Raw genomic sequence first — 18859 nt, 5'->3', positions numbered from 1 at the left:
CTAAAGTATAGTAAAACTATAAAAGAAGTTTACCTTTTGTATGACTTGTCAACAGAGAAACAGTACAAATCTATTTTTGGACAGCAGAGAAAATAAGTTAACTCACATGACTGTTAGCCTGGGGCTGATTCCTATAACTTTTCATTATTTCTTGAAATGTTCTTTCTTCTTTCGTTACCTAAGGAAAACAAAAACTGCATTTATCAACTGCTCTTAAAAGAAAAATGGCTCTGAGCAAAAACTTCAACTATAGGTTGGCATTGAGAGCAGTCTTGCAGAAAGCCATTAACCCCAGGCCAGTCCATGACTAAAAACCACTACCATTTATGATTTTTACTACCTTTTAAAAGTTCAGGCTTTGTGGCCTGTGGGGACTCAGCTAATAGTTTCATTAATCAAAAGCATTGATATTGCTATGGTATAACTCTACTGAAAATGCACTTCTTTTTGCACTTTTTTTTACAAAAAGAATGATACAGGAAAACTCAGATCTGTTGCACACCCTGCAGTCTCTGATGTTATTAGCTTTTAAAGTACTTATTTATAAGTAAATAAACTACACACTAAAGGACAGAAAATGTCTTGTGGTGATTCACAAGAAAACTGAGCAGTTATTACAGGATGAGGTTTTTAACATTTTAGGACAGATTATTGGGTTTCTAATGCTAAGACAGAAAAGTTAGAGTGGTAGCCAAAAGGAAGAAAATGGATTAGTAATCCATAACGGTATTCTTTCTGGCCTATTTGTTATTATAGAGATTACTTAAATTATTCCTTCCCTCTGCTTCACTAAAGTCCATTAGCACTAAACCTGTTCTCCATAATGATGAGCTAGAAATGGCAAAGCCAGAACTCTGACAGTTCTCTGGAAAACACAAATGATTAATACCATTTATTAACATTTATTTTGTATTGAGATTTTAAAAAGGCATTGTGAGAAGGGAGTCAAAAAGGAGTTCGAAAACCTGTCCTCTGCCTCAAAAAGCTTAAATATTAGGTCTTAACTATGTACACCTACCAAGACTCCCAGTGTGGCCAATATGGTCCAGACCAAAGTTATAGGTGATTGTTTCAGATATATCAGAATTTTCAAAAACAAGTAAGATATGTTATTTTATGACTGAAAACATACAACTTTGTAGCAACTAGAATGTAAAATGCTCTTTTGAGGTGGTATAACAAATCACTAGAGAGCAATGTTATAGAAGCTATTTTATGAATTATGAATTCATTAAATTATGAAATAGGAAATCCTAGGTTGCCATTTATTAATGGTATAACTTTGACAAGTTACTTTCAGCTCTAGGCTTAGGTTACCAGCCTACAACATAATGATCATTTTACTGTAAAGTACTAGATGAGAGCTATCACAGGGATGTGGAAATGGTACTGTTCAAAGGAAGAATATGAAGAGTCACGTACTACAAATGGTCTCTAGGATCTTTTCCAATTTCTTTATAACCAATGTATTCTTATGATGTGGGAAAGCTGATTATTACAAAACGAAATGCAGTCCAGAGAATAGCTGCAGTAGCTAGATTTTACTAATTAATTAACAATGGTGGGAAGTGTTGGCATATAGCATTTAAGGCAAAATAACAATCAAGTGCAACAGATTTTCACTTCATGCTTCAAAAATGGGTAACTAGGACAAAGAGCTTCCCCTAGCTTACACATTACCTTTGCCATGATGTAAAAGGCACAAAGAAGCAGCTGATCCAAATGTCTGTCTTTCATTAGATCAGGGCAGTGAACTAAAGTGAATTCAAAACACGTCCATATCTTCCTTCGTAACTCATTTGAAACATCCAGTTTTAAACATAAATCACGTAAGCGTACACTTGCCAAATGATAGACCTAAGATGGAAGGTAGTACATTGACGCAAAAAAAAAAAAAAAAAAAAACCAGTAAATTTCTCTAATTTATCTCTTACCATGATCATGGGCTTTCAGGCCAAGATTAAAAAAACACCTAGGTTGTTGATAAATGTTATGTAAAATTACATAAAATTTCTGTTCTATAGTACTGGTTCACTGCTATGGAAGAAGACTGTAGATTATTATTATTCTTTTAAATAATTTTTTTAAAGATTTTATTTATTTTGCCGGATAGAGAGAGAAAGACAGCGAGCACAAACGGGGGAGCAGCAGGCAGAGGGAGAGGGAGCAGCAGGCTCCCCGCTGAGCAAGGAGCCCGATGTGGGACCTGATTCCAAGTCCCTGAGATCATGACCTGAGCCAAAGGCAGACGGTTAACTGACTGAGCCACCCAGCCATCCCAGAAGACTATAGATTAAAACAAAATTCTCTTTAGAAAACCATCTTTAAAATTCTTTTGGAAAAGTGTCTTTTATGCTGTCATCTATGTAAAGTAAGAAAACACTAAAATTCAGGATTTAGTTGAATCATGACCATTATGAATACATAATTTTTCAAGTATTCAGAAATCTCCACCCCACCTTTTTTTGTTCAGATAAAATTGCTACTAAGTCTAGGGGCGCCTGGGTGGCACAGCGGTTAAGCGTCTGCCTTCAGCTCAGGGCATGATCCCAGGGTCCTGGGATCGAGCCCTGCATCGGGCTCCCTGCTCCGCTGGGAGCCTGCTTCTTCCTCTCCCACTCCCCCTGCTTGTGTTCCCTCTCTTGCTGGCTCTCTCTCTCTCTGCCAAATAAATAAATTTAAAAAATCTTACAAAATTTCACAAAAATTCACAAAAAATTCTATTCAGGGACAGAACACCAGCATCACACTGAATTCAGCATAGATAATAGCTGCAGTTTACTCAGGGAATAGTTATTTCGAATTCACTATAGACATTGACACTTAGGCTCTTTATAGGTACATACATCCTATTCTCTTTAAGGATAAAATTTTTCTAGCTTCTAATCTATATCAAGTAGGCTTTATTTATTTATTTATTTATATTTTTTAAGATTTTATTTATTTATTTGAGAGAGAGAGAGCGCGCACAAGCAAGCTCTCACACACAAGCAGGGGGAGCAGCAGACAGAGGGAGAAGCAGGCTCCCGGCTGAGCAAGGAGCCCAATGTGGGGCTCAATCCCAGGACCCTGGGATCATGACCTGAGCTGAAGGCAGACACTTAACCGACTGAGCCACCCAGGCTCCTCTTAAAATATTTTATTTTTAAGTAATCTCTACACCCAATATGGGGCTCGAACTTACAACCCTATGATCATGAGTCTCATGATCTACCGACTGAGCCAGTCAGGCACCCCAAATGAGATCTTTTGGATGCCATAAAATCACATACCTTTCTATAAAACAGTGCTAAAGACCCAGTTCTCTTTGGTTTGCTTATTCCAGTTGGATGTGCCTCTTGTGCTTTAGTCAGATGGGTCTGTTTTGGAGAAGCACCAATTAATGACTGAGCAGTAAGTGGTACAGGGGTCTCGACTTTGGACTCCTGAGCTGTGTTCATGGAAATTGGTATCAGTGTGATCTCTCCAGCATCATTTGCGATACCTAAATATATAAGCAAGAGTTTTCAGTTTTAGAAATAAGCAGCATGTGTTCCAGAAAGGTTGTCAATTCACTTATTCTTTTTCTTTTTCTTTTTTCTCTTCCTTTCTTTCCTTTCTTTCTTTCTTTCTTCTTTCTCTCTCTTTTTTTTCCTTCCCTTTCCTTTCTTTCCTTTTATCTAGCTAGCTAGCTAGCTAGCTAGCTAATGTGTATAAACACAGGAATAGGTTAGAAAAGGAGAAGTAAGCCCCAAAAATAGTAATTCTAGGTTATAGCACTCTTGTTTTCTATTTCTGCTCTGAAACAATATTGTTTTCTTTTAAGCTCTTAAGGAAATGTTTTTAACCAAGAAACAAGACTCTTATAACTCATTTGTAAAGCTCACATAAATAAAATAAAGGGTGGTAAGTATATAAAATGTGAAAATTCAAAAAACAGTGTAAGTTCAAAACAAAACAAAAGGTGGGGCACAAGAGGATTTTTATGGCAGTGAGAGTATTCTGTACAATACTATAATGGTGGATATGTGTCATTAAACATTTGTTGAAATCTATAGAATGTACAAACCCTAATGTAAACTATGGACTTGAGGTGACAATGATGAGTCAATGTAGGTTCATCAATTTTAACAAATATACCATTCTGGTGCAGGATGATGACGGTGATGAAAGCTGTGTGTGGCAGTGGGTGTATGGGAAATCTCTGTACCTTCTACTCAATATTGTTTTGAACCCAAAACTGCCCTAAAATAATAAGTTAAAAAAAATAGTATAGGTTCAAAAGAAACTGGATTAAAAAGGCCATGTGATCCAATCCCGTAAGATAAATCTTAAATTATTAACTAATTAAAAAAAATATAAAATAAATGCATTAAAATGTTACCGTGCAATGGGATTGTAACTTTATGTCCCGTTGTTCCTGTGACTATGGCTGTGGCCATAGTTAGAAGACTTTGCCCTGGGGAAATTGATATATTTTCAGCAGTAATGCTTGAAGAAGGGGCAATTTTCAATTTTGTTCCTTCTGTTATGATCCTGTCCATAAGCATTTCCTTTGGGGGGTCTTCCCCAAAAAGTCTTCTCTTAGCACTCCCTGCAGTAGGAGAACTGTAGCGTTCATGGACAGAAATTGGAGACAATGGTTGCATATCTAATAGAGAGAAATAAATTTAAAACAGTTTGATACATATTCCAAAACAATAAATCAAGTTCATTCATTCAAAAAATACACATTGAGTTACTATGTTAAACAGTAGAGATTTAGAAGTAAATAACATGGCTTCTGTCTTCGTGGAATGTAAATCTAGTGAAAGAGGCATGAAAAAAGTCATTACATGTGAAAATTATGATAGCTCATCTTCTTGGTTTCTTGAACCTCTGCCTACTATTAAAGGAGCAAATCATATAAGGGTAAAGTAGAAGCTGAGAGGCAGAATGAGGTGACCACTAAATTGAAGTAGTCCAATGAGCTTCTGTCCCCCAATTTTATCTAGTAAATAACATCTGAGAAGAATGTAAATCACTGATCTGGTTCACAGTTTCCTTCCTCTCACACGCCCACACCAAGCAGTTTAAGGTACTATGGCTTTCTGATTTAGTAGATACAGAATCATCTTTTACAAGTCCACTAGAAGATAAAGATGAGTAAAGGTGATACGATTCTGTTTAACTTGCCTTACTCTGAGGGTTGGCAGTAGTATGTTGATCAAAAGGGAAGTAAGGTTATAGATTGTAACTATTTTCAATGCTATCCTTCCACAGGAGCAGCTTTCCCTTTCTACCAAGTGCAAAGGTTCTCCTAGACCCATACAACCCTACATCTTTTTCCATAATCCTTCCTCACTTTCCCCAACTCATTGTTTCTTTACATGTATATGATATGCTTTTATTTTATTTTTATTATTTTTTTTGAGAGAGAAAGAGAGCTTGCATGCGTGTGAGAGAAAGCCAGTGAGTAAGCATGTGCACGTGGGGCAGGGGGAGGAGCAGAAGTAGAGGGAGAGGGAGAATCCCAAGCAGGGTCCAAGCCCAGTGCAGAGCAGAAGTGGGGCTAGATCTCACGACCCTGAGATCATGACCTGAGCCAAAATCAAGAATCAGATGCTTATCTAACTGAGCCACCCAGGTGCCCCTTTATTTATTTTAAAACTTTTTAAAGGTAATCTCTATACTGAACAGGGGGCTCAAACTCATTACTGAGATCAAGAGTCCCACACACCACCGAATGAGCCAGCCAGGCACTAATATACTACCCTTCCTCTCCTTCCTCTCTCTCTCTCTCCCTCCCTCCCATACTACCCTTTCTCTCCTTCCTCTCCTTTCCCTTCCTTCCTCCCTCCTTCCCTTCCTCCTTCTCTCTCTCTTTTCCTTCCTTCCTTTCTTTTCCTTCCTTCCTTTCTTTTCCTTCCTTCCTTCCTTTTCCTTCCTTCCTTCCTTCCTTCCTTCCTTCCTTCCTTCCTTCCTTCCTTCCTTCCAAGGCTTTATTTATTTGCCAGAAAGAGAGAGAGCACAAGCAGGGGGAGCAGCAGGCAGAGGGAGAAGCAGCCTCTCTGCTGAGCAAGGAGCCTGATATGGGACTCGATCCCAGGACCCTGAGATCATGACCCGAGCTGAAAGCAGATGCTTTTCTTCCCCCCCAAAAGGCAGATGCTTAACTGACTGAGCCACCCGGGGGGTCCCAGGTGTACTATGCTTTTAAAGCGAAAGCATTTAAGGGCACCTGGCTGGCTCAGTTGATGGTGCATGGGACTCTTGATCTTGGGGTCTTGAGTTCAAGCCCCACGTTGGGCGTAGAGATGACTTAAGTAAATAAATGTTAAAAAAATAAAGTGAAAGCATCTCACTATTTTTACATTCATTAGATAATTAGACAGCCATATAATCTATTTACAAAACATGCTTAAGAGTTATAAACATGACTTCTGGCAATAATTTGACAGCTCTCTGTATTAATGAGGTGAGTGGAGAAATAGTCATGGTTTAATAAAAATCTCTCCATAATTCTGGGGCTTATAAAAGCAGCTCTGATTTCCCAACCTCAGTAGAAAGTATAAAGTTCTATTGTAGCTCCCATTATCCCTTAACAGGAGCCTACCTAGATCTCTTACACACAAGAAATCCAAGGCAGCCCTTGAATCTGACTAGGAAAATGTCAAAGCTGACATTTCAGTAGATGATTCATATTATAGCCATGAAGTTAGCTGCAAACCCCTTCAAATAATCTTTTCCTAGCACAGCAGTGGGAAAGCTACAGTGAACAACTAATAAATTTAATAAATATACAAATTAATTAGTTGTCTTTTCTCCCCAGTGTCAAGGCTCAATATTAATTGTTTTCTAAGGATTTGTCATCATTTGATTCTCTTGCCTGCATCTTTTTAAAAATACTTATTTGAGAGAGAGAGCACGAGAGAGCACAGAGGGGGCGAGGGGCAGAGGGAGAGGGAGAAGCAACCTCCCCACTGAGCAGGGATCCTGATGTGGGGCTTGATTCCAGGACCCCGGGATCCTGACCTGAACTGAAGGCAGACACTTAACTGCACCACCCAGGTGCCCTCTCTTGCCTGAATCCTTAAGAGAAAATAACTTTTTCCTCTAATTATAAAAAATAATATATGCCCTATATGTTCATAGCAGCATTATTTGTAATAGCCAACAAGTGGAAATAATCCAAATGTCCATCAACTAATGAATGAACAATATGTAGTGTATCTATACAATGAAATATTACTCAGCCATAAAGATGAAGAGTTGGTATATGCTGCAATATAAGTATAGCTTGAAAACATGGTAAATGAAAGAAGCCAATTACAAAGGCCACATATTATATGATTCTATTTATTCTATGAAATTCTAGAATAGGCAACTCCATAGAGATAAAAAGCAGATTGGGGGGGCGCCTGGGTGGCACAGCGGTTGAGCGTCTGCCTTCGGCTCAGGGCGTGATCCCGGCGTTCCGGGATCGAGCCCCACATCAGGCTCCTCTGCTATGGGCCTGCTTCTTCCTCTCCCACTCCCCCTGCTTGTGTTCTCTCTCGCTGGCTGTCTCTATCTCTGTCGAATAAATAAATAAAATCTTTAANAAAAAAAAAAAAAAAAAAGCAGATTGGTAGTTACAGGGGGTTGGGGTGGGGGAACTGGACAGTGATTGCTATTGAGTATGGGGGGTTCTTTTGTGTGTGGGCTGATGAAAGTGTTCTGCAATTAGATAATGGTGATAATTGTAAAGTCTTGTGAATATACTAAAAACTATTGAACTATATGAAAGGGTGACTTTCGTGGTATGTGAATTATATCTCAAATAAAAAGAGAGCTTGCTGAAAAAATTCATAAAATACCAAAAAAACTATAATGGAGAAAATAACACCCACTCAAAATCCCACCACCTGGACAGAATCACATTTTCGTAACCATTCTTCAAGATCTTAGTTCTCAGATCTCTAGTTAGGCTGAAAACACACACACATAATACGTATATATAAATTATAGTCACAGATAAATATACACAAATGTATGCACACATTCTTACACAGACTGTTCATACTTTGTGCAATTCCAATATGCACGAATTTCAGTTACTATAGTTTAAATTAACAAAGCCCTAACAAAATGGTTCAAATTTAAAATTTCAGTTGCCATAGTATATTAACTGTAATTGCATAAACAACCTTTAGACCACAAATCGTTATATGACTAATAGATATGAATCATGATCAGTGACCAATCATGTCAATTCTTCCAAAGTCTGTTGGTGATTGGTCAGGGCCCATCTACTATTCAATTCATGCACACAGCAAAGCATAGAGTTATGTTGCCTCTTTGTCTCCCAGTGAAAACTCCACGTGACATTTTACAAAAACAGCCAAATGAGAGGGAATCATCCCATTAAAAAAAAAAAAAAAAAAAAAAGAGGAAACCGCAACAGAAAAATTAAAGTGATAATGCTGAAGCTGAAATTAACATAAAGCGTCAGTAAAGTTATAGAAGGAACAGCTGACTCGGAATACTGACACTGCCACTGTTCAAGAGATTAGATAAGCAGCCTGAAGAACTTCATGAAAATGAAACTTATTGAAATAAATGAGGAAAGTTGTTGAAATGAGAAAGATGAAGATGTCCAACAGGAAATGATAATGACAAAAACTTCACATTTAAGGAACCCTCGGAGATATTTCACAGCATTGAAAAGTACAAAGAATAAAATGTTGAAAGCTGATCCAAGCTTAGAAAGGAATGTGACAGTTCACCAAGACACAGAAAAGATGCTCATTCAGTACCATAAATTATAATAATTTATAATACTTCTATAGGAAGGAGAAGGAGGTGGCAACCACTGTTTAAACTATTCTTTGTAAGTTTTTATTTTTTTATTTATTTTATTTTATTTTTTTAAAGATTTTATTTATTTGACAGAGATAGAGACAGCCAGTGAGAGAGGGAACACAAGCAGGGGGACTGGGAGAGGAAGAAGCAGGCTCATAGCGGAGGAGCCTGATGTGGGGCTCGATCCCATAACGTCTTTGTAAGTTTTTAAAAAAATAAACCACTTTCATTTTCAATGTTTTCAGTGCTTTAAATTTTACTGCACTAAGTAAATATTTTTCCTATCTTTTCATTTCTCTAAACATGAATGACTGATAGTTTTTTTAAATTATTGCTTTTTAAAAGTAATCTCTACACCCAACATGGGGCTTGAACTCATGACCCCAAGATGAAGAGTCGCATGCTCTACCAGGTGTCCCTAATGATAGTTTAAAAAACTTTTGACAAGATTTCTTAAAGGTTATAAAATAATCCTAATCATTTCCATTGCTTATGAAGATTGTTTTTTATGCACAGCTTGCATACTTTTATGATCTTTACTACATGTAAAGCAAAGACTATGCATGTACCTGCATACATACACAAAATTATAGTCCAAAAGAGGATCAAGAGCTATGTGAAACCTGAATACCTGTTCATCAGAGGTTAGATCAGGGATATGTAATCAAAAGATTTTAACTAATTAAAAAGAAAATTCAAGAGCCATATAATTCAGAAGATGCACATATCAGACGCACACATAAGAGAAAGTAAAGAAAAATGCATTAAAATCTTCCTAGTAGTAAGGCTCAAGGGAACTATTTTAAGAGTATGGATAAGTTACTTATTAGATGAACTTAAGCACCCCAAAGAGTATTTTTGCTCTGCTTCAAATACAGATATACATGTATGTGCAACTTTTTAAATTTTTTATTTTATTTATTTATTATTTTTTAAAAAATATTTTATTTATTTATTTGAGAGAGACAGAGACAGTGAAAGAGAACATGAGCAGGAAGGAGGGGGAGAAGCAGACTTTCTGCTGAGCAGGGATCCCCGATGCGGGACTCGAACCCAGGACCCTGGGATCATGTCCAGAGCCGAAGGCAGACGCTTAACTGACTGAGCCACCCAGGTGCCCCACAACTTTTTTTAAAATAGGCTCAATGCCCTGTGTAGAGCCCAGTGTGGGGCTTGAACTCACAATCCTGAGATCAAGACCTGAGCTGGGATCAAGAGTTGGATGCTCAACTAACTGAGCCACCCAGGTGCCCCTCTGCTTCAAATATTTATCTTTCTACAGAGACATACATAGACAGAAAAAGAATATGACTTTTGTCATATTTGAAAAGTAGGTATTTTGCTTATTTACATAGTTTTCCATTAACATTTAGAAAAGCTGTATGTGGGGACGCCTGAGCGGCCCAGTTGGTTAAGCATCTGCCTTTGGCTCAGGTCATGATCCCAGGTTCCTGGGACTGAGCCCTGCATCAAGCTCCCTGCTCAGTGGGCAGCCTGCTTCTCTCCCTCTCCTTCTGCCCTTCTCACCCTTCCCCTAGCTTGTGCTTGCTCTCTCTCAAATAAATAAATAAAATCTTAAAAAAAAAAAAAAAAAGGAAAAGCTGTGTGTTGGGCGCCTGGGTGGCTCAGTTGGTTGAGCATCCTACTCTTGATTTTGGCTCGGGTCATGATCTCAGGGTCATGAGATCAAGCCCTGTGGCAGGCTCCAGGCTCTAGGCTCAGTGTGGAGTCTGCTTGAGATTCTCTCTCTCTCCCTCTGGCCCTCCCTCCAAATACATAAATAAAATCCTAAAAAAAGAAAAGCGTGTGTTTATTAAAAGGCTAAAATACTCTTTCCACAACAATTAACATGGCAATTTAAAAAATAGATATTAAGGGGCGCCTGGGTGGTATAGCTGTTAGGCGTTTGCCTTCGGCTCAGGGCGTGATCCCGGCGTTATGGGATCGAGCCCCACATCGGGCTCCTCCGCTATGAGCCTGTAGATATTAAGGGGCGCCTGGGTGGTATAGCTGTTAGGCGTTTGCCTTCGGCTCAGGGCGTGATCCCGGAGTTATGGGATCGAGCCCCACATCGGGCTCCTCCGCTATGAGCCTGTTTCTTCCTCTCCCACTCCCCCTGCTTGTGTTCCCTCTCTCGCTGGCTGCCTCTATCTGTCAAATAAATAAATAAAATCTTTAAAAAAAATTAAAAAAAAATAGATATTAAAAATCAGAGCAACAGGGCTGTGAGACAGAGCCCCACATCCAGCTCTGCACTGCTTGGGGTTCTCTCTCTCCCTCTCCCCCTGCCCTCCCCACTCTCTCTCTCAAAAACGAAAAAAAAAAAATCAGAGTGAGAATCTTATTACTTTGATATGTGAAACTATACAATGGGCCACACAAGGGTGTTGGCAGAAGTCCCTTTTTATTTTTTAATTTAAAAAAATTCTTTTTTAAAGGTTTTATTTATTTATTAGAGAGAGAGAGAGAGAGAATGAGAGCATGAGCAGGGGAAGGAGTAGAGGAAGAGGGACAAGAAGACTCTGTGCTGAATGTGGAGCCCAATGAGGGGCTCCATCCCAGGACCCCAAGATCATGACCTGAGCCTAAACCAAGAGTCAGATGCTCAACCGACTGAGCCACCCAGGTGCCCCTTTAATTTTTTCATTATTTTTTATAAGCCCCCTTTTAAATCCTGATGAAGAAATTAAATTTCATAATAATATTAGCAAGACTTGATATTTTCTTTGAAAAAATTATCTTTGTTATTTTGTTCATTGTTTTCCCCATGTTAAACCTACCCCTTCGAAGACTCCCACTGTCAGTCCGAACTTCTTTGACCCTTGGATGCATTAGAGGAGACATCGGCATCATGGGAAGATGTCCCTGTACATTTCCCCCATTTCCTGTTTCAAAGTTATTTGGGAATATAACCTGTAAAAAACAAAAACCTTTTGCTTTACATATACCCAGTAATGAAAACCTGTAACAGGAAAATGAGAAAAAAGTCTTAACTACTTTAAATTTTTTATTCACTTCTTTCTTCCTCACAAAATAGAACTTGCATAAAGTGTTCAACAGTTAATGTTGTTAAATATAGCTCACTTAATCTTATAATTTATCTACTTAAGTTTACTGACTACTTCTAGAAGCAAACCAATTAGGTAGACACTATCTATTTCCACTTAAGGATGAGAAAACAGGGCTCAAAATATGAAATTTGCCCAAGGACACACTACTATTAAGTAACAGAGCAAGGGCTTCAACCCAAATCCTTTCTTCAAGTTCAGAGCTTTTTTTCACTTTCCCAAAGGATTCTACAATGGAATATTGATGAATACTAAAGATTGCCCAGTTAACCTCAGTTCGCTGCAAAAGTAAAAAAATGCATGGAAGAGAGATTTCAAGAAATAATCTCCTTTTTAGTTCTTTCTGGTCTTAGATAGTCCTTCCAGTAATTTGAAATTACAGAAAAATTCACCAGGTTTCATGACACGTAAGGAGACACAGAAAAGCAAATATGAAAAGACAAGAGTCATAAAAGAGCAACACAGAGGTAAAGGGGAAAAAACTCAATTTCCTGGGGCGCCTGGGTGGCACAGTGGTTAAGCGTCTGCCTTCGGCTCAGGGCGTGATCCAGACGTTATGGGATCGAGCCCCACATCAGGCTCCTCCGCTATGAACCTGCTTCTTCCTCTCCCACTCCCCCTGCTTGTGTTCCCTCTCTCGCTGGTTGTCTCTATCTCTGTCAAATAAATAAACTTTAAAAAAAAACAAAAAACAAACTCAATTTCTTACCTGATACTAAACTGAAATGTGTTACTTGTATTAGGTACAAACTTCTGATTTTTTTCAATTTTAACTACTACTAATGAAACATGTTTAATTTTTTACATAGACATTTAAAAAACTAAAAATGATAAAATTAATGGGCTTCTTAGATATGACTTCAAAAGCATCAATTAAAAAAAACAGATAAACAGGACATCATCAAAATTAAAAGCTCTATATACCAAAAGACTTTATCAAGAGGGTGCCTAGCTGGCTCAGTTGGTGGAGCATGTAGCTCTTGATCTCCGGGTTGTTAAGTTTGAGCCCCATGCTGGGTGTAGAGGTTACTTAAAAATAAAATCTTAAAAAAAAAAAAAAAGTAAAAAAAAAAAACAACCAAGGAAAGTTTTGCAAATCGTATCAGAGAAGGGAGTTGTATCTACAATATATAAAGGACTTCTATAATAATTTTTAAAAAACCCAATTAAAAAATGGGCAATAAATCTGAATAGATGTTACTCCAAAGAAAATATACAAATGGCCAATAAGCACATGAAAAGACACTGAACATCATTAGCCATCAGGGAAATGCAAATAGAAACCACAAGATATTATTTCATGCCTACTAATGGCTAGAATAAAAAAGATGAGTGTTAGGGGAAAAAAAAGATAAGTGTTAGAGAGGATGTGAAGAAACTGGGATCTTCATACACTGATGGTGGGAATGTTAAATGGTGTAGCCACTTTGAGAAAAGTCTGACAGTTCCCTCAAACTGGAGTTAAACAGTTACTACATGACCCAGCAATTCCATTCCTAGATATATACCCAAGAAAAATGAGAACATATGTCTACACAAAACTTGTGCATGAATGTTCATAGCAACATTATTCACAGAAGCCAAAAGGCTGAAACAACCCAAATGTCTAACAATTAATAAATAGAGGAACAAAATGATATATCCATGCAATGGAATATTAAGCCACAAAAAGGAATGAAGTACTAATATATCCTACAACACGGATGAATATTGAAAACATTATGCTAAGTGAAAGAAGCCAGTCACAAAGGACCACATATTATATGATTCCACATATATGAAATGTCCAGAATAGACAAATCAATAAAGACAGAAAGTAGATTACTGGTTGCTTAGAGCTAGGGAGAGGAAGGAGGGTAAGGAAGTGATAGCTAAAGGGTACAGTTACTTGTTGAGGTGATGACTGCACCTACATATGAATATACTAAACACTAAATTGTATTTTTAAAAAATTCTTTATTTGAGAGAGAGAGAGCATGCAAGTGGGGGGAGAAGGAGAGAATCTCAAGCAGACTCCCCACTGAGCACGACCCTGAGATCATGACTTGGGCTGAAATTAAGAGTTGGATGCTTAACTGACTGAGCCACGCAGGCAGCCCTTGTTTTGTTTTGTTTTGTTGGTTTTGGTTTTATTTTTAAGTAATGTCCACACCCAATGTGGGGCTTGAACTCACTATCCCACGATCAAGAGTTGTATGCTCTATGGACCATGCCAGCCAGGTGCCCCTAAATTGTATACTTTCAATAGATGAATTGTATGGTATGTGATTTATATCTAATATAGCTGTTATTTTTTAAATGATTATCACCCTTGCCCTGACTCACTTCTTCACAGGTAGGAACTTTGTTTGATGAAGCCTGGAGAGCCTCCCATAGTGCAGAATCATGACTCCATGCTAAACTCTCTAAAATCTGTTCTTCGATGCTGTTCAGGTGTTTCACCATATCCCTGGAAAGTCCCTCCTCTGAGCGGATCACCACCTCAATAACCTGGTAAAGAGAAAATTGAAAAGGTAATGTAGTCTCAGTCATTTCTATAGCAGGCTTACATGTATGACTAGCTTCAGTCTTACGATGACACAGAACCAATGATATCGTTGAACATGATTCAATGGCTTATTAATATATTTTAATTTATAAAGGAGTTTTTAAGATCTTCAAAATACTTTCACATACATTTCTGCTTTTTATGTTTTTTTGTATACATGGAAAAATGAGGCAATGATAGGTGGAAACTGGTCAAAAGCCCAACAGTAGCAGAACTCAGGTCTTGGGTTTCAAGTCCAGTGCTATTTTGAATTTACTACTTCTTCTCAGACTATTTTTCCCAATAGCTCAAAAGAATAGAATGAATAACGTATTTAAAAGGAATTTTGCTTATATTATATAATTCCATTTTAATAAGAGTAAATCCTAGAACAAAGTAAGTATATACACAAAAGCATTAAGTGATTATTATTTATAATTAGGATTATAATGTATGCTTTTAATATTTACATTTATATGTATTTCCTGTTTTTCTTCAAGGAGAAAACATTATTTATGTGGTTAAAAAACAAAGGCATTTAACTTCTTGAATGAAGAAAGGATGTTACAAACAAAAATGAATTGCTATCAGATAAAGTCAAAAACAACACTGTTCTTGAGAAAAATTACCTTTATTTCCTAAGAGAAAATCTGAAAACACACATCAACATTGAAGTAAATATACAGAAGCAATTTTCCTTAAGTCACTAAAAAATGTTTAAACCCCACTCAGCCAGCAATTCAAATAGATAAGCTTTCCAATGATCTGCATTTTCCATAACTTTAGGTATATTTTAGGTATAAAAATTGAACTCTTCAAATTAACTTTTCTATCAATACTTTGAAAATAGCACAGATGACAAAATATTAACTAAATCATCCCAATAAGTATATTAGTGGCATTGGTCTGAAATTAGGACACTAGGTAATATTAAATGTTATTGTAGCTGTCATCTCACCTTATAAAAATAAAATGGTCGTAAATTGAGAACTTCAATAATCCAGGGGAAAGTACGAGGTGAGCTATAGGCAAAGAGCACAACTTCCAAACAACAGGCCATCAAGGAACGATGAAATATATCCTGCTCTAAAAGAACCTTGTAGAACAGAAAAACCACAGTTTAATATTCCTCAGCAGTTTCAGCCTTTGCCATTCTATAAAGATGATTATAGAAACAAGATAAAATAGTCTCTGTACATTATATTACAGATCATCAAAGATAAAAATTTGAGTTCTCAAACTGATAGAGTTTCTTATAAAATATAATCTTGCTCAATGGTAGATCTTATATTTAAATGAGGCATATACAACAATCTGCTTTGAAATAATAAAATAGTCAATATTCCCATCAAGAGAAAGCATTAGGATTAGTCCCATTTTTTTCTTTTGGTTCCATTTCTTTAAATACCAGTTTTATGACAACTGTTTTGTCGACATAAAGATTTGTTAATCAAAACACTAAAATCAAAGGTATTATAATGTTACAGCTAAGACTTTAAAAAAGTTCAGAGAAGTTTACTAAGGAGATAAAAGTCTCGCTCACCATTGAGTTTAAGATTAACATAAACTGGGGCGCTTGGGTGGCTCAGTAGGTTAAGCATCCTACTCTCGGCTTTGGCTCAGATCATGATCTCAGAGTCCTGAGATCAAGCCCCAAGCTGGGGTCCACACTCAGTGGGTGTGTGCTTGAGATTCTCTCTCTCTGCCCCTCCCTCCCAGGGCTAATGGGTGCACTCTAAAAATAAATAAATAAATCTTAAAAAAAGAATAGATTTAATATAAGTTTTCAGTTTTAAAAAGTGTTTGTCACCATCCTTCTTTCAAATATCACACCAAATCAGCAGCATAAAGAATAAGGAACAGAAACTACCTTGGATAAAACTAGAAGCCAGCTGTAACTGCAAACTATAGTACATGACAAATTACTTAGTAGGAAGTAGGATGATCAAACAAGGGCCTGAAGAGAGATACTTAGAATTAATGAATTTGTTCCATGCAACCTAGGAAAAACACAGCAACTGAGGGTACAGGTAGAATGGAAAGCAGGGATTAGGCAGGGGCCAACATGAACGGATGATTTGAAAGTCTGTAGTAATTAGATCTCCTCAGGTCCCCACTCAACCCCCTCTCTAGTGAGTCAGATGATAGGCTTCCTGTCTATCCCAACAGGGATCTGGAGAATTATTTTAAGACTGAATTAGGGAGACTTGGAGCTTGAGAACACCAGGCATAGAAGAGACTGTGGTTTTAGGTGAAAGTCTGCACACTGCATTGTTAAGACCAAGTTTCCCTTCCTTGCTCTGCTCCACAACACCAACGTTCAAGCAAGAGATTAGCAGATACTTCTCTACAGAAACCGAAATATTTCAGAAGAACCTTAAAGGCACCAACAGTTGGGCGCCTGGGTGGCTCAGTTGGTTAAGCATCTGCCCTCAGCGCAGGCCATGATCCAGGATCCTGGGACTGAGTCACGCATGGGGCTCCCTCCTCAGCAGGGAGTCTGCTTCTCCCTCTACCCCTACCCCCTGCTCATGATATCTGTCTCTCTCTCTCAAATAAATAAATAAAATCTTAAAAAAAAAATAAGACAACAACAGTTGAAGGTCCCTAATACTACATGGTCACATGAGACTACTGGACTTATATTCCCACTCTTGCATACAAAGCTTTGAAGCAACTGCTCAGTCACCATAAGGGTTTATTAATGTTTCACTTTTAGTGCCTTACTCAAATATGCATGGATATCCAAGAACAATCCAACATATGAGGAAATCCTCCAACTGAAAGACAAAGATTAAAATAGAGAAAAAGGGTGCCTGCTTGGCTCAGTTGGCATAGCATGTGACTCTTGATTCTAGGGTTGTAAGTTTGAGCCTCATGTTAGGTGTAGAGATTACTTAAAAATAAAATCTTAAACGGGCGCTTGGCTGGCTCAGTTAGTAGAGCAAGTGATTCTTGATTTCAGGGTTGTGAGTTCAAGCCCTTTGGGGTATGGGACCACACTAGTCATGGAGCCTACTTAAAATTTTTTTAAAAAATTCTTAAAAAAATAAAATAAAATAAACAGAAAAAAACTTAGAAGAAACAGAGACAATGCAGTCAACCTAAGAAAACTTCAAAGAAATCTAAATTTAACTTCACAGAACAAGGAAGTGATCTTAGAAATGAAAATACAGCTAACATAAAAAAATATCACTAGAGCTGAATGATGAAAAGTTGAGTAAATATGCTTAGAAGTAGAATAAAATAACAAAGAAATGGAAAATAAGAGAAAAGGATCAATCTACAAAGTTCCTCATCTGAATAATAAGACCTTCAGAAAGATAAATCAGTGGGCAATACATCATCTAAGAAATAATGCAATAAAATGATCCAGAACTGCAAGATATAAATTTCTGGACTAACAGGGCAACTCTGTAGGAATGCTCAACACATGAATGAAAAGACCACAATAAGACTTTATTGTAAATTTCAGAGGGCGCCTGGGTGGCTTAGTTGGATAAGCAACTGCCTTCGGCTCACTCAGGTCATGATCCTGGAGTCCCAGGATCAAGTTCTGCATCAGGCTTCCTGCTCAGCTGGGAGTCTGCTTCTCTCTCTGACCCTCCCCCCCACCATGCTCTCTCTCTCAAACAAATAAATAAAATCTTAAAAAAAAAAAAAGACTTTATTGTAAATTTCAGAACATAAGAAATAAAAGGAAGATACTAATATTCCAGAAAATAATAACAGGTCACATACTAGTACTGAAAATTACAATGCCACTGGACTTCTAATTAGCAACACTGGCATGTAGAATATAATGGAGCAATGCCTTCAAGATCATAAAGGAAAATGACTGTCAGTCTAAATTCTATACACAGACAACTAATTATCAATCAAGTGTGACTCTAAAGACTTTATGCAGAGTTTTTAAAGATTTATTTATTTTTAGGGGCCCCTGGGTGGCGCAGTCGTTAAGCTCCTGCCTTTTGGTTTACATATACCCAGTAATGAAAACCTGTAACAGGAAAATGAGAAAAAAGTCTTAACTACTTTAAATGTTTTATTTACTTCTTTCTTGTTCACAAAATAGAACTTGCGTCTGGGATCGAGCCCCACATCAGGCTCCTCCGCTAGAAGCCTGCTTCTTCCTCTCCCTCTCCCCCTGCTTGTGTTCCCTCTCTCACTGGCTGTCTCTGTCAAATAAATAAATAAAATCTAAAAAAAAAAAAAGATTTATTTATTTTTAGAAGCAGGGGGAGAGGGAGAGTCTTAAGCAGACTCCATGCGGAGTGCAGAGCCCAACATGGGGCTCAATCTCATGACCCCGAGATCACAACCTGAGCTGAAACCAAGAGTTGGATGTTTAGGGGCGCCTGGGTGGCACAGCGGTTGAGCGTCTGCCTTCAGCTCAGGGCGTGGTCCCGGCGTTATGGGATTGAGCCCCACGTCAGGCTCTTCTGCTGTGAGCCTGCTTCTT

At 37.8% G+C, this 18859-nt stretch overlaps 1 protein-coding gene across 5 annotated transcripts in view; it reads right to left on the bottom strand.

Annotated features, from left to right (window-relative positions):
- Positions 1–18859, bottom strand: part of RBL1 (RB transcriptional corepressor like 1) — a 54283-nt gene that overhangs the window by 11923 nt on the left and 23501 nt on the right. For all 5 annotated transcript variants that reach the window (XM_034640256.1, XM_034640259.1, XM_034640257.1 and 2 more), the window contains 7 exons: positions 15356–15493; positions 14196–14360; positions 11583–11715; positions 4364–4630; positions 3273–3484; positions 1681–1857; positions 107–178 (listed from right to left, as the gene is read on the bottom strand). In XM_034640256.1, the coding sequence (XP_034496147.1) occupies positions 107–178; positions 1681–1857; positions 3273–3484; positions 4364–4630; positions 11583–11715; positions 14196–14360; positions 15356–15493 (1164 nt within the window). The remainder of the gene's footprint in view (positions 1–106; positions 179–1680; positions 1858–3272; positions 3485–4363; positions 4631–11582; positions 11716–14195; positions 14361–15355; positions 15494–18859) is intronic.

This window comes from Ailuropoda melanoleuca, chromosome 13 (genome assembly GCF_002007445.2).
Source record: "Ailuropoda melanoleuca isolate Jingjing chromosome 13, ASM200744v2, whole genome shotgun sequence".
NCBI classification, from domain to species: Eukaryota; Metazoa; Chordata; class Mammalia; order Carnivora; family Ursidae; genus Ailuropoda; species Ailuropoda melanoleuca.
The sequence above is the reverse complement of the archived record's forward strand: the minus strand, read 5'-3'. Positions and strand labels throughout refer to the sequence as shown.